Source organism: Varroa destructor, unplaced genomic scaffold, assembly GCF_002443255.2.
Source record: "Varroa destructor unplaced genomic scaffold, Vdes_3.0 BEIS01000004.1, whole genome shotgun sequence".
Taxonomy (NCBI): domain Eukaryota; kingdom Metazoa; phylum Arthropoda; class Arachnida; order Mesostigmata; family Varroidae; genus Varroa; species Varroa destructor.
The window spans coordinates 30,963,232-30,978,189 of record NW_019211457.1 but is presented as its reverse complement, the minus strand read 5'-3'; the positions used below and the strand labels follow the sequence as shown (position 1 = coordinate 30,978,189).

The 14,958-nt window shown below is 38.7% G+C and overlaps 1 protein-coding gene and 1 long non-coding RNA gene across 7 annotated transcripts in view; one reads left to right on the top strand and one right to left on the bottom strand.

The window, feature by feature from the left end:
* The window catches only part of LOC147756077 (uncharacterized), a 10,850-nt gene extending 1,851 nt beyond the window's left edge, over nt 1–8,999 (bottom strand). The window contains exons 1-2 of the long non-coding RNA XR_015325800.1: nt 8,862–8,999; nt 6,552–7,013 (exon numbers count right to left, since the gene is read on the bottom strand). This is a non-coding gene — a long non-coding RNA (uncharacterized LOC147756077). The remainder of the gene's footprint in view (nt 1–6,551; nt 7,014–8,861) is intronic.
* The window catches only part of LOC111249001 (uncharacterized), a 24,185-nt gene extending 11,606 nt beyond the window's left edge, over nt 1–12,579 (top strand). The window contains exons 1-4 of one of the 6 annotated variants that reach the window (XR_015325798.1): nt 6,857–6,996; nt 7,827–7,872; nt 8,241–8,350; nt 8,544–12,579. Coding sequence is in view for 4 of the 6 variants with exons in the window: in XM_086986160.1 (XP_086842286.1) it covers nt 7,827–7,872; nt 8,241–8,337 (143 nt within the window). In the remaining 2 variants the exon portion in view is untranslated. The other 5 variants (XM_086986157.1, XM_086986160.1, XR_015325799.1 and 2 more) reach the window with 5 other exon arrangements.
* Nucleotides 12,580–14,958: the final 2,379 nt, after the last annotated feature.

Here is a 14,958-nt window from a genome sequence, read left to right as displayed (position 1 = left end):
TATATATATATTTAGTTTATTATCAAATTTTCCTTGCACTGTATAGTGGAAAATTGCAACTGTAAGAAAAAACACTCGATAAAACGTCTACCATATGCATAGGTATGGCTATAGATAAAAGGGTATCCGACTTTCAAATCCTATATAAGACAAGCTAACAATTCTTATCAGGCTCTATATAACGTAAAATTAAGCATTCTAAATAAAATTAGTAATTCTGGTTATGCCATCGAACTTAAGACAACTGACACACTTATGACTAGTATTAATCACGCTTTGATCACTATCGTCGAATCGCTTGGTGTCTCCCATTATCACATAGTGAACCCATTTGTGACACTTTTATTTTCCAAGACCCCACCTTACTTAGGAACGCCGATTTATATTCCATATCGATCATCAATTAGACTGTATTATTACGTAAAAAATGGCGATTCTTTTCGTAATCAGGCGTAGCGAGCAGCCCCACCGTTACGGTGGGTGGAGACTGAGTCAGCAGTTAGCTGTATGTAAAAGCACAGCTGTGCCCACTGTTCATCTATGTACATCCGTACATGTTTTTTCGTACTCCTATTTTCGCTCGTTTGTAATCTCTTGCTACTTGATATGAAATCTGATGTAAAATGGCGCTCAAACTACCAACTCATTTCTGTATATGTTTATATATATCCCTCCAATAAGTTCAACTTGTTTGTCTTCCGGGGGATAGAAACTGCTGTTTCGAATCCTAACAACGGCACTTATGTGTTTTTTTTTTTTTTATTTTGAAGCAATTCATCAAGCGACAGCAGGCAAAGCCGTTAGTAACAATTTGTTTCGTGTCATATAGCTGACCGTCTTTATTCCTAGCGGTGGTTCGATAGCGTTCGACGTACAACGCTCTTGATACTCGTGTTTCCTGAACAGGGCCAATATTTCAACGCTTTTTAATTTGAATCTCTAAGTCCGGCGGCCAATCCATCCTCCGATGTCACCCAATCGATACCTTTTTTTCTCTGTATCGAAAGGCTGAAAGCATATGCCGTATCTTCAACTCATGATATTTATTATTGCGCTCTTCCTAATAAATTACTTAGCAACAAAGTGATTGAATAGCAGTAGCTAAACAGGATGGGTACACGCAAAATCTACAGCCATCTGCCGTAACGACTCAGGCCGAACTTTGTTGCCGAACAAGTTGAAGCTAACTTGTAATTGGTGTATACTCATGGATGCTTGTGCATCAACTGATATCATAATAATACTATTATATAACAACTTGTGTTGTATTGTAATTTGAGAGAGTGCAATAACGTAAAGAATCTTAATAATACATTTGCATAAAAAGAAATTAAAAGTATATATATTACGTGATAAATTACGTGACGTCAGCAAACGCCACCACGAACTATTGACACACCCCGATAGACGCCATTTGGCATCTTTATGCGTGCGTGTGCTAATAGCGTTAATTTTATTGACACCTGTAAATTGTGCCACTGACAAAACCTAGGTTTTTTCGCATGGCGGGACCTATACTGTGTGAATTTGTTTCAGTTTCCTGTTTCGAAGTCCTTAGGTAGGTAAGTAATACGGATATGGACTCGGATCATTAGCATACCTACTAGGTCTATTGTTTACGCTGTCGGATCGATGAAAACACATGCTGCGATACGAGAAAAATAGGCAGTACCCCTTCATACATTACGTCCTGGCCAGACATCTGATGAAGAATGCAGATGATACAATACAGACCCGAAAGAGGGTGTGGAGCGTATCGTCAAGCTACTGAGAAATAGGATTTTTCCAATGTAATTGAAAGAAAAATTATAATCTTCTGTGGGACGACGCTGAACATAGCTTCCCGTGGAGCCGACGTCACAACAACGTCAAAAAAAATACTTGCTAAGCCCAATGAATCAGAAAACAAGCATATATGAAAACTATGTTAAGCGACGAGATGCGCTAAAGCGGTGGTGTCAGCAAATAAAAAGAGACGCGCACCGATACCTACTAATTACAACGAAATCTGCATAGCCGTTTTGGCCGTCTTTTTAAAGTGCTCCCAAGAGTGGTTCCAGGCTTCAAATGAGATACAGGGAGAATGGCGGTTTAGTGAGTATTCTCCAGATAAGAACAAACTCTACATTTGTTCTTAGCTCATTCTTTGGATTCTAATATATTGACTGTTCGGATGGAACAGCTTAGGGTGTTTCGATCGCGCATAAATGTATCTATCTTACATTTTGCAAAAAAATGGCGCAATACTCAAAGGAAAAATGTGCCGAAACGTTTTCCTGGTAATCTGAAAAAATAAGGAGACTTGAGTTTTTTACACCTGGGATATATTAGGTAGGTTCCTTAGAGTAACATACATTTACGCCGCTACAATAACTACAACCGGCTTTTTTTACACCTTGAAAACAAACCAGAATGCAGTCGAATAGTTCATCAGCTATCCAACACGGCCTCACCTCTGCTGTGCAATTCAAAGATGAAAAATTTGCCTACTAGTTTTTGAATCGAAGAGGCCTAGGCGAAGGTATCATATGCAGCTGGCCTAAAACCACTGATGAAACATTGATTGATTAATAATGTAACGACTAAGGCTTTCTATTCAAATATAAGGTTGAGGCGCACTAGTCTAATAGGGCATGCTTTGATTAACTACTGTCACTTCAATGGAAAGGTGTCACAGTACCTTAATCGAACTTTGAAACTCCGTGTGTATATTTTAAGAGATTAGCCCAAAATGCTCGCGGAACAACGGTAATCAAACAGCGGAAATCTGTAAAGTACCGACTTTTATAATGGCTATGAAACTATAGCAGCCAGTAGTTTACGATAATATTATCAGTAGCTACGTCGAATACCTGTCGCGAACTTTCGCTCTGAGCTAATTTATGCAGTTAACTGTGTTCTATACTATATAAAAAATATAGATTGACGTCTCATCAATTTATTTCAATAAAGCGGCATTAAAAGCTCGGAACCTTGCAGTTTCAAAGTTCTAGCAAGATAGGATAGATGTACAGCTTGCCCTTCTATATGCACGTCACCCATATGCAATAGTAAGTCACAGTTTGCAGGGCAACATCGGAGTACAAAGTTAAGGACAAAGCAATCGCGTTGAAATCACTTGACACTGGTTCAGCTGCACAGCTGCTGTTGCCCAGAATCGCAGACCATAACATTTATTCGTCTAGCTCGTATTAGCGATTAATATGTTTATAATCAATTGTATGTAAGAAGTTTAATACTAAATTTGCGTTTGCCAGTTTGGAAGTTACGGCGTTTGGATTGAAGCTTGGCCAACCCTCAGCCTAGCAGAGAGAGCCAGTACGACGACGACGACGACGACCGATAGAAACATCTCTCCTTCTTCAATGTTGTATGAAGTCTTTCAGTTTGCTTACTTCGTTTTCTTTCACAAACAACAAAGTCGGCCATGTTTCTCGTGCCACCACCTCTGCAAAAATATATTTTTATGCTCTCTGTAGGGAAATCAGTATCGTTCCTTTATAAAGAACTCGAGAGGGTTTTAACAGACGTTCACGACAGACGTGTGCTTTGTCACGCTATTCTACAGTCGTATATAGTTATATAGATAAATAAAACGAGGGAAGTCGGTAAAAAAATGCCCTACAGATATCTGATATTTCGACGACTCATTACAGAGGATCATTCTGTCGACATGTGCGAAATAATCTATAGAGTGCGACTGGTATCACGCGTTCTCATAGAAAACAGCGTGTTCATACGTCCCTGCTTATAACCTTTCTCCTTCGTATTGTAGACCCCGCCTGAATTGCATGTAAACAGAATAGCATGGAGCGTGTGAAAGACTATTTGAGTTTTTTCAACAGGTCCAATCAATAGAACTAAACGCTTCAAGTTTTAGATCCGGTATTGCCGTCAGCTATTCCGTTAGATGGAAGTAGAGTTAGCACTCTCAAGACCTAACTCTTCAAACTGAAATTTAAGTGGGCTCTTCGTGGTCAAGGTGCATTGATGGTCCCGTGTTGCCCTAATTGCTTCCGCATCGGAAACCAGGTATGATATATGTATGTTCTAAGGCCGAATGATGCGTACCGTCAAAATTGCGCTGTAAATCAAATTATTTTCATTGATCACGAAATTGGCTCTTCTGCTGTCTGTGTGAGTCTTGTTTGCTGATGGTGCTCACCAATGTGTCTATACGACCAATCACCACTATCCACTAGTACACCGTAAACGTACAAACTCGCAGATTATGACTCAGCTAATTAAAAAAAAAAAAACACACATCTTCAAAATCAGGGCAGATTCTTTGAAAAGGCATATTCATCCACCAGGTAGATGTTATGATATCATGGATTTTACAACAAACCCTGACACTTTTTCTCGACAGTTAACGTATATAGTCTGACAAACAGTATTGGTCAACTCTTGTTATTGCCCGAAAGGTATAACTAGAAGCCTTTAACGCCAAAAGACTCTTTGTGGATAATTTCATATTATCGGTAGCTGTTGAATTTCAACTCCCTCACTTACATTACGCCCACTTCTAGCTACATCTCTATTAAATTACGTGCAGTAACATTTTCGGATAAAGGCATACTGGAAGGTGTTTCGCTGTATATGGCTGACCTGATAGAGCAAGCAATAATTTTTCCTTAAAACGCCACGCTCATAAAAAAAATGGTTGCTAAATTTTTTTAAACTCTCTGGTGCTTCGCAATAGACACTTCGGTGATTTGACATGTTTGGTTACTTCATGTGAAGTATTCTTATCGATTTTGACAATAGTGCAAACGTCGTAGTCAAATGATATACAATTGTATAACTCCTTAAGACTCTGACAAGAAATTCCTCGTTTTCAGTTAATCTAGGATTCAATGCTGGCATGCATTCTGGAAAACGGTTGCTTCGATACTCGCTCTTACATAACCGCAGATAAAAAAATACCCCTTTATTTAAAAACAAATGAATCAAGTTCAAGTTGTTGTTGTCGAGGTAAACAGACTTGCGTAATCTTTTGGAGACCATTTGATAGCATTCCCTAGAGACGGTGGAGGTGCACGGCATGCCGCTGGCCGAAGAAAACCTTGAAAAAACTTGGCTTTGTGCTCGAGCTGTGCAAATTTCTTCACTTGAGGCTCGTTTTCCACCGGTACTCGACGGTTTGCGCTTAGGTCTTTTCATGAATTCGTACATCAACGTTTATTCACCCGTAATAACAGCCAGGCAAGTTTAGTTCTTTTGGGAGTGCCCAACGGTTTTTTCCATAAGGTTCTTCATGGGTGTTTATCTGCTGGACGCTCAGCTGTTGCAGCACAAATATGCCATAGAAACATTATGTATTTACCTTACAGTTTATATATAGCCTTATTCCTCGGAACTTTTTTCCACCTATCAACCAATGTATCTGTTCTTTCTCGACAGAACATTTTAGGTCTCGTGTTAAAGAATCTCCCAAGTTAGGTTTCCAGTATCTGCTCTCTGTCAAATGTACGGTTCCTATTTTATTTTGCCAGTGATCATGAAAGATGCCGCTCCGTTGGAACGAGGTTTGGAGAATATGATGTATATAAAAGAATTACCTCCTCGAACTTGTGCAGGGAGGGGGGCGGCTTTTGCAATTCTTTCCATGAGCGGCCTGGCATAGTCATGGAGAAGGTTGACTTTGCTACGCGTACCAGCTCTTTCTTATTGGGTAACTTTGTGTTTTCGACGCAGCTGAGCCTTATACTGGCCTTTATGGACCGTCTCGTCCTACTAAGGCAGACACCAATGTTTAAAGTCCTCCCAGTTCTACTAAATGCAAATCATCATCCTCTTAGGAACTTTGTGCTTGGGCCTACTTCTCGCAGCTACTTATTCTTTTCTTAAACATTTTATCGATGCAGAGCCACCACTTCTCACCACCGGTCGTCATTCCGTGTAAAAAGCTGCCATTGTGACTGTTGTGTCTGTCCCTCGGCGCCAAAGGCAATATAAAGATGAAAAAATATTGCGATGTTTGCTCAGCCAGTGCGCACCCATACTGTTAATTGTTAGGTAGTTCCTAAGAATCCTAAAAGCCTGTAGATAATCATATGAACGTAGTTAATTTTCTCGTCCAATTCATGGATTGTTTACCAACCTACTTCCTTAAAAAGTACGTCTACACATTCCTTATCAACTACAGACAGCCGACCAATACGAAATATATTTTTCAGAGAAAAAAAGTAACATAAAAAATTGATTCTGTTAGTGACCAGCGGTATATTTATGTACGCATGGTATATTTATTGAGTATTAAATTCAATGTGTCCAAAGTGTGAACATATTGTGAAAGATTTTCAAGGTCTGAGGTAACTACCACTCATCAGCAATGTACCGGATTCGTATTAAGTTCGACAGATAAGCTTTTTCAAATACGCTGATGCACTTTATTATTTTCCATAATAAATCAATGATGTAGTTGTCACGAGCACGTACAATGTAGTAATAACACACTTACATTTTGGTCGAGTGCATTATATTCTATATAGCTTGAAGGCTTGTTTGTAGGGACAAAAGGAGCTCAAGGAGCAATTAATAATACTTACCGGAGGAGGCAAGGTTGTCATCATTTACGAAATCTCAGGTCTGGCCAGACTGCCATACGTGCCAGACAGGCTTCGTATCAAAAGAAATTTGTCGTACTAACTAAAATAGCTTATGTATATTTGATTCTATAACTCGACATCTGATGTGGATTTTGAAATTGCCGTGCAGAAAAGACCCATAAGCATCATGCCTTCTTGCAGCCGCCACTCTCCTGTCAACTATCTGTGCCCTTGAATAGTTTCCTCCAATCTGCAAGATTAAAAAGGCTCACTTAAACGTTTGAACCACTCTTACGGTGGTCCACGCGGCTCAGTACGACGTTTTACTGGATCACATTAACACTGTTAATAGAAAAACAGTCGGCTACACTCCGTACGATGATTTTCAGAGAACACAAAATGATGCATGATTGTATTCATTTTAACGCGATGGATATCAAACGAGGTACCCAGACAGTGTATCTGTAAAGTAAAGCAAACACTTTCATTGTTTTTTATCCATTAAACTTTACAGCTGAATCAGCATGGGACAGACGTTTATGAAAACTAGGCCAATGATTATTCGGTTTGCTACGATGACGCAGAAGTGGAAAATTTCAAGAATGCTTAAAGAACATTTGACTTGACCTTCTCAGGGTGTTTGAGTGAGCAAACCGTGCTATTTTGACGGAGAGGTTTGTAAAGCTTGGAATTAATAAGCACGCTATAAATTAGGTTTAAACCATTGTGGCCACTGGCATGCGCATGGCCCCATGCAAGAAAATCGTCCACCCCTGGCCTTCCGCAGAGATTTGGCCTTAACCCATTTTGGACATTGCAGGGGTTACACCTAATAATGTGCAATAGAAGTTCTATACAAACAATCTGAAACTGCCATGGTCAATTATAGCACAAGTCTGATCGTTCTTTATTTTTAGAAGAGGTAGATATTGTATCGATATAGCGCATGGCTAATTGTTTCCATGGCTCTGTGCTCTCGTTGCCAGCAAAATGTATGCACCCCAAATGTGATTGCCGTTCCAAAAAAATCAGCGCTATACACAGTTGGTTACAGTTTGATCTCATTCCCCCTAGGAGTCTGGCTCGTTCTAAATGTATGGATTGTTACTTTCAGGTTTGGTGATTTTATTTGAAGGAACATATGAATACCATTGAACTAACGTAGAAGCGTTCGACAAGCTAACTCGCAGGTGTCAGGACGGACACTTAAGTCCTTAGGATTAAAGCTGATCAAATTAGTTTAACTATTTAATTTGTATTTGGATTTTTCTTCAGGCAAAACTACAGTACAAGGAAGGCGACCGGCACGGGGAGGCGGGAGGTAAATAAGGCGCTTACATACATATAAAAAAATATGTAAAAAAAATATTTAGATAGATATAGTGTGATTCGTGAGCAAAATGATATACACCTCTATTAAATATTAACCTCTTAATATAATCATATATGTGAGCACTGTGTATACGACACTACATAGGAGAGCTACTTGTTTCGTACTTTCTACCTGTAACAGCCTTTCGTTTCGCGTAATGAAGAAGACTGTACACTCGAGCTGACTGACTGTTTGAGGTTATACAATCATCCAAAGAGTATCTAAAGTCGATTAGACGTATATTTCCAATCTTGTTAATTCGAACCGTCGAAAGAATCACCCCATATGGAAAGGATGACCTTTTTGATTATTGACAGGTCATCAAGGCTTTTAAACAAGAATAGTGAGGCATCAACTCATGGAGCGCGTCGACACAGTTCGTTCCCTCGCATAGCCTTCGCGATCCACGCCTGACGCCCCCAAGGCGGTATAATAATAACCGGAATATAAAAAGCCTTTTTGTGTTCGGAAAATCCAAAGTCAATCGCTGAGTGATAATTTCTTGTACTAAGCCTCAAGTTTCATTATTTTTTTTTATAAGAATCGATCGGTTTCCGGTCGTCAAAAAGCATCTATTTAGAATAAATTTTTAACAAATTTATTTTGCTGATCGTTCGTAGGTTATTCCAGGTAGCTTCGGACAGTTTGCTACAGAGACTCATTCAGATTAACCCATTAATTGCTTAATGTCCTCGGTCAAGATCCAGGTATGCCAGATCATCCAAGCATTACTGAGAGAGATTTGGGGAGGTTTACCAATATATTGATTATTGATCTAAATATATCAAGGTTGAAATTTTGGACTAAAAAATTGAGCAGGACTTTTGAAATTTCGGTCATCATGTGAAAATTTAAGGACGGCTCCTCTAGCGAGGATATCGCAAGAACGCACCTGTTGTTTTAATTGTCTGATTCGACAGTGTTATAGAATTACTCACTTTGGCTCTAGCCCCGCTCGCTCCAAGAAGTTTTAAAGTTGCAATGATGTAAAATACAGCGCTAATTCCAGGACAAAAGAAGTTATTCGTTAGGTGTTTGTTTTATTATATATATATACACATTATGTATTATTATGGAGCTGCATGCGTTATGCTTTAATAATAATTTACGCCTCTATGAATTCGAAATTTCTGAGCTGAGCCTAGTAGTTTCCTGAGTAAATCTGTGTTCTGACCAGTGAGCTATTTATCGCCACATGTAAACATAGCTACACGAATTTTGCTATTGTGATCAGTACAACCTCTGAGTAGAATTATTTTTCTGATATCAAACCCAGTTTTTTGATTATCGAATGCTGACGGTATCCATCCAGACAGGAAGCAGGTTGACTGCTGAGCCAAAGCGTCACCGTTTGTTGCCGTCTCAGGATAGGGTAGGTAGCCCAGCCAATGTTCGTCAATCCAAAAAGATTAGGACTTTAAGAGACAGAAGCTTGATAGCTATTTTTAATTTTATTAAAAAAAAAATTTAATTAGATTTGTGGTAATTGTGCAGCAGGAGAATAGTTTTGTTCTCTTAAAATTAGGATACTTTTATCGCTTTAATCCACTAGTTTGATGAAGAAATATGTTGAAAGTTGATAATATTGAGTCATGAGTTTGTTTCTGTCTCGTTTTATGTAGGTCAGTAGATCTTCGTAAGAGCGTCAGGTTATACTATGAATGACTGGAAGAAAAGCATAGCATGGATAGCAGTGTCATCTAAAAGCGAGTCGCAAGAAAGTGTATCTAAATCAGAGAATAAGTAAATAAAAAAAACGTAAATAATTCAAACTCTATATGGCACACTGAACGCAGCTGTTATCTCACCTTTTCGGACACACCGAAGATTCTGAAATATGAATAGTTGCAATTGTGTGTAACCAGTAAACTCTTCAGGGATCTACACTTAAAAATAAAACCAATTAGAGCCGTAAGTCTACATTCATAACTGCCAACTATGGGAATAACCCTCGGCCAACAATGATCCTGCTTCTATCCGTCTTCCCCAGTCTTTTTTTTTAATTAATTAAACAACTGCTTTGATTTCACACAGGTTTATTTCAGATCGATTAAACCATCTATTCTATCATTGTATACAAACGCTTTCAAAAAAACGTGTATCTTAAACGGCCGCCAAGTAGTTAACTTGTATCGCTACTCTAAAGCAGACTTTGTTTGGTTTACATTAAACATTTCAACGACATAAATTTATCTCAGTTAACACTTGATCGAGTCTTAGTCGAGTCTTAGATCGAGTCACGTAATTAGGCTTTTTTTTCATGCTATGCCTTTATATATTATGTATCAACAATTTCGACATATAGAGAGGGTATGTTATATAGGCTAACATTTGCTTCGAAAGTTAATTTCGATGTAAATAGTTACCCATAAGAAGTTCTAATATATAATCATGACCACACGTAATGTGACGCACATATCGACAATACTATATATGTATAAATATAAATGTATCAAAGAAATAGTCAAGTTTTCTTCAATATGTCGAAACATTAAGTGAAACAAAATTTGTAATGATATATACGTCAAAAAACTCTAAAATATATAAAACGTATGTGGATGTAGCCAATTCTAAGGGCGCTTACCAGGACATGTGCATGACAAAGCTGCGGGAAATACAAGAAACGATTGTTTTTGCAAAAGCACTTCGTATCATATGCGTTAACGCTTAGGTCTAGATACCGTCCATAGTGATGCACCCAACCTGCGTGAAGTTACTAAATAAAGGACCTCACGTCAAATGCTGTGCGAGTTCAATGGTCACGCCGATTGTTTGTTGTTACACTTTAACTATTTCTACAATTCTAAATTCATGTTCGGGTAGCTGTGCAGTATCATGGTGATATTATGTCGTCATATACGGACTGTAAAGCCGTTCAAAGTTTGGCGCCATAAACTAAAATAGATGACGGAAACATTTGTTCTATTGCCTTCTAGCCTTCTTTTGCTTTTATACGATTCGATTGCACCTTTCAATTGAAATGTGAGCACGCTAGAAAAAAAACAAAAACCCATAGAACACAAAAGCGTCCGAATCGATGGCACCAAAGGTAGCCAGCAGAAAAAAATTATGTCAATCGAGCAGATAGAAATTTGTGTCCTTGTGGGTTGGCCGATTATCAACTGGTGACCAACTGTCCTCTGCAACTGAACGAGGACAAGTCGAATCTTGTGCAGATGGTGACGGGTGATAAAAAGTAGAGATTTTCTTTTGCAATGACATCACGCAAGGCAGAGTCCGGTCAGAGAGCTGAAGCCAAACGTCATCCAAAGCAGGTAGTGCTCTGCATTCGATGGCATTGCATGCTCTTCTATGAGATTCGATAAGTATTTGCTGTGAACAGTTCGACCGTTTACAGATGAAAATTACGCCCAACCGTGGCAAATAGAACAGAATTCTTTAGAGATCCATCGAAAATTGTACGAGTTTAAATAGGATACTTCGCCGCAACCGGCTCCTACTACTGACCTTGTTCGTCGCAATCATTATCTTTTCTGATCCCTACGGAGATCCTCTAATGAAATGAATGTTGTACATTTGAATGGTGTTAAAAATTATATCGCCTAGTCCATTGCAGATAGAGATACTGACTTCTGCCGCAGGAGAACTGAAAACCCGTTTGGAAAATGGGCGAGGGCTACCGCTAGAAGCGGCCAGGGGATGATCGATCGAGGTTGCCTGGCCGAAAAATAGCTTTTATACTGAACCAGTGACAGTTCCGAAGCAAACTTATGTATGTAACAGTCCGGTATATGCATAATATATACGTACTTTGGTAAAATATGAAATATATTATACGAGAACCCTTCTAATAGTTAGAACAGTGCGTTGTAACTTCAAAAAGGTGCTTTCGCTAAAGTTGTGCAAACGCTGTAACTGGTGCACTAGCCATTTATGTGAATCTCTAGAAGTAGCAAGTTCCGCGTCACGGTCAGTGCAACATGCACGTATACGTAATTGTTTGTTAGTTTTATGGTACAATCCTGATTCGAAGGGATCGTGCCACAATAGAACAAAAGTCCTCAAAGAACAACTCATCCTGTACTGCCTACCTATACACCCGTACGTTTCGTAGTTGACGTTGACCAAAAACAACTATATCCACTAGAACCACAGACGGCGAGCTGTATAATGCAATGCATAATATTTACGAGAAAGGCCTCTTTTACTAATTATATAATAAGGCATTAAAAATTAGATGAATAAAAGGAGACTACGATAAACCGTTTACATAAGCCTTAGCTCAAACGGTGATTCAATAGAACTTTCGACGCTTGTAACCAATTAACGATGATTATCATGCGAACTCAACGTTGTTAGCTAAAAAAAAAAGCCGCGTGTCCAACTCGTACGGTAAGTAAATGTAAATCTTCCTTGATCGTATTACATACTGGTGTCTACCTGAAATCAGCTTCGTAAAAATTGCTAGCTGATGAACTATCTCGAGCCTTCGTTCATGTGTGGCCACAATCCGCAGTCAGATGTTAGGGTAGTGGCGGTGGACATCACCCGGGAATAGTTCAAACAAAGTAAAGACGAACAGCTAGCTAACGTAATGGCTAGACAGAAATTAAAAATAACTTTATTTCACCATTTTACTTATTGTAGATTAGAAGCATATGCTTCTCGTCGTATAAATAAAATTTTTTGTCTTTAGTCAGAGAATTCTTGCGAGCTAGATAATTTCAACTTTCATCAATGTTGACAAACTGCGCAATAAAGATACTTGTCTCGGAGGCAATAGTATTCAAAGAAGTCATGAGGTTATTATCGATATTGTGAATGAAATTCATTTGATCTATGCATATTTCAATCTTAATTTAGTGGGGCCTATGTTCCGCGGGTGGACTCGAATCAGCGACCGTCGACGTTGCAAACTTAGCAGTTTGTTAGAGATTACGTCGTCTATATAATTCTAGTAAAAACACAAAGAAATTGATAGGATAGGTTCCCACGCAATGCTGACTGAAAAGGCCTTTCATTGTAGAATGCCTAGAAGGATCACTTGAACGAAACAAAGGGAACCCTACACTGGAAAGAACTATCCCATCCAAATTTCCCAGTAAGATCTATGCAACGGATATGGTTGGTCGTTCCCACTTTTGTTGTTCTATTGATTATAATATCTCGAAAACTAGGCGTTTAATCTCTAATTGAAAGGAACTTAAAGGTCAACATATACGTATAATTAGGAAACATTATTTAAATACCCTATTATGCCCATACCTTCTTTAACCCACTGGGTGCATTTGGAAATTAACGCATGCACTTTCTTATATGAACTTACGCATGAACAAGATTGACAAAAAGATAACTAACCACGAATTATCTCACAACTTGTCCATAGAGAATATACGTACATAAAAACCGCAAAATTTTTGCAGAAAATACAGTAATTTCAGTTCAGACAAAGACATCTAAGCGATAGGATAGTTCTAAAATAGAATTCAAGATTGAAGAACCGCTGTTCGTTACCGGCCGCAGTGTCAATTAAGTACTATTGTCGTACAGCATTAATTTAAAAAAAAAAAAAATTTAAGAACATTTCCTCTATTATATTAGAGATATTGTGTATTTCGGCTAGCAAAATATAGAACGTATTTTATTTGCTCAGTACTTTTTGATGAATTGATTGTTAACGCTTTGGGCAAATTTATTTTAAAAAATTACTCTAGTTCAAAGCCTATCTCGAAAAGTTTCCTACCATAAAGGAGCCAAACGTTTGTACGAATCAAATCCCAAATCTGAATCGATGGCTTAGACAAGTAAATCTCTATGGCTTAAATATCTTTTCGCGACGCACACAATCTTCGTACAACAATGCATCAAGTTCTTCACTTAATCACTAAACAATCCTACTTCACAGTTGAAAATGAACCTTTCGAAGGTGTGACTTTGACACTTTTTTCCATTTGATTGCGGGAACGATTTTTATTAACAGAAGCCAACGGCGATGTAACGAATTCTAATGAACAAATGCGTAGGGCCCTGCGGCACAGAGACGCTTGCCGCAACGGCACCGGAAAGCATATTTTAATGGAAGGAGCGATGACATTTGTGCTAAGCTCGACTGAGTTCCTACAAAACAACGAACTGCCTCCCATCGTCACCGTGCCGGGCTTTCACTTTGACAGGCATTCCCATGAAGGCTCCCGGAAACGTTTTGAGCACCAGCGAGCGTCTGCAGAGCCCGCCAGTACTCAGAGTATGCAGACGACGGTGAAATATGGAAAGAAAGCTAGGCAGACCAGGGGGCAAACTGTATTTACTAGCAGCAAGTCCGCAACTAAAAATACCTGCTTTAAAATATCTATAATGTCCTATAGCCTAAGTACGCTTCTCTCGCCGGTGCGGTGGGCAAATTGCATCAATAGATCTGAATTCCCGCGTAACTCGTAATGAAGTTATCGCGTTTAACAACGCGCTATTCCGTTCGATATCCAGAATTCGCGGTTAGTCAGTCATATTCTAGCCGGAAATAGGAACGAAGCTAACTTGAAAGTTTTTGTGGAACAAGCAAGGAAAGCTTCGAATTTAGGGTGAGTTCCTGCTATGACTGCTGCTGTGAAAACTTCGATGAATAGAAAAAAAAAATAATCAGCTTGCCAAAACTACACATGAGAAGTATAGTGCGAGTATTAACTTATTATTGAAGCGTTGGGCAGACGTACAAGATACTGAGAGCGTTCAAATTGAATTTGCCATAAAATCTAGATTTTAAAAGACGTAAACTGAGAAAATATTCAAGGTACCAAATATAATTGTTGACAGTTTACAATAACGTGAGGGAATATTGATAGATGTAAATATGAAACATTTTCATACTAGACTTTAAGCAGACAGAAAAGAAAAGAAAATTGCCTTCACTATCGTTGTTAATGGCAGGCCTTGTGTAAAATACGATTTTCTTTAATTAAAGCATTTATTATCTCTATGTGTGTTCAATAAATCGGCGTCTAACGCACTGACCTGAATGCGGTATCAACGAAAGTATAGCGAGGCCATTTTCTTAGCCAATATAAATATGGCTAGACT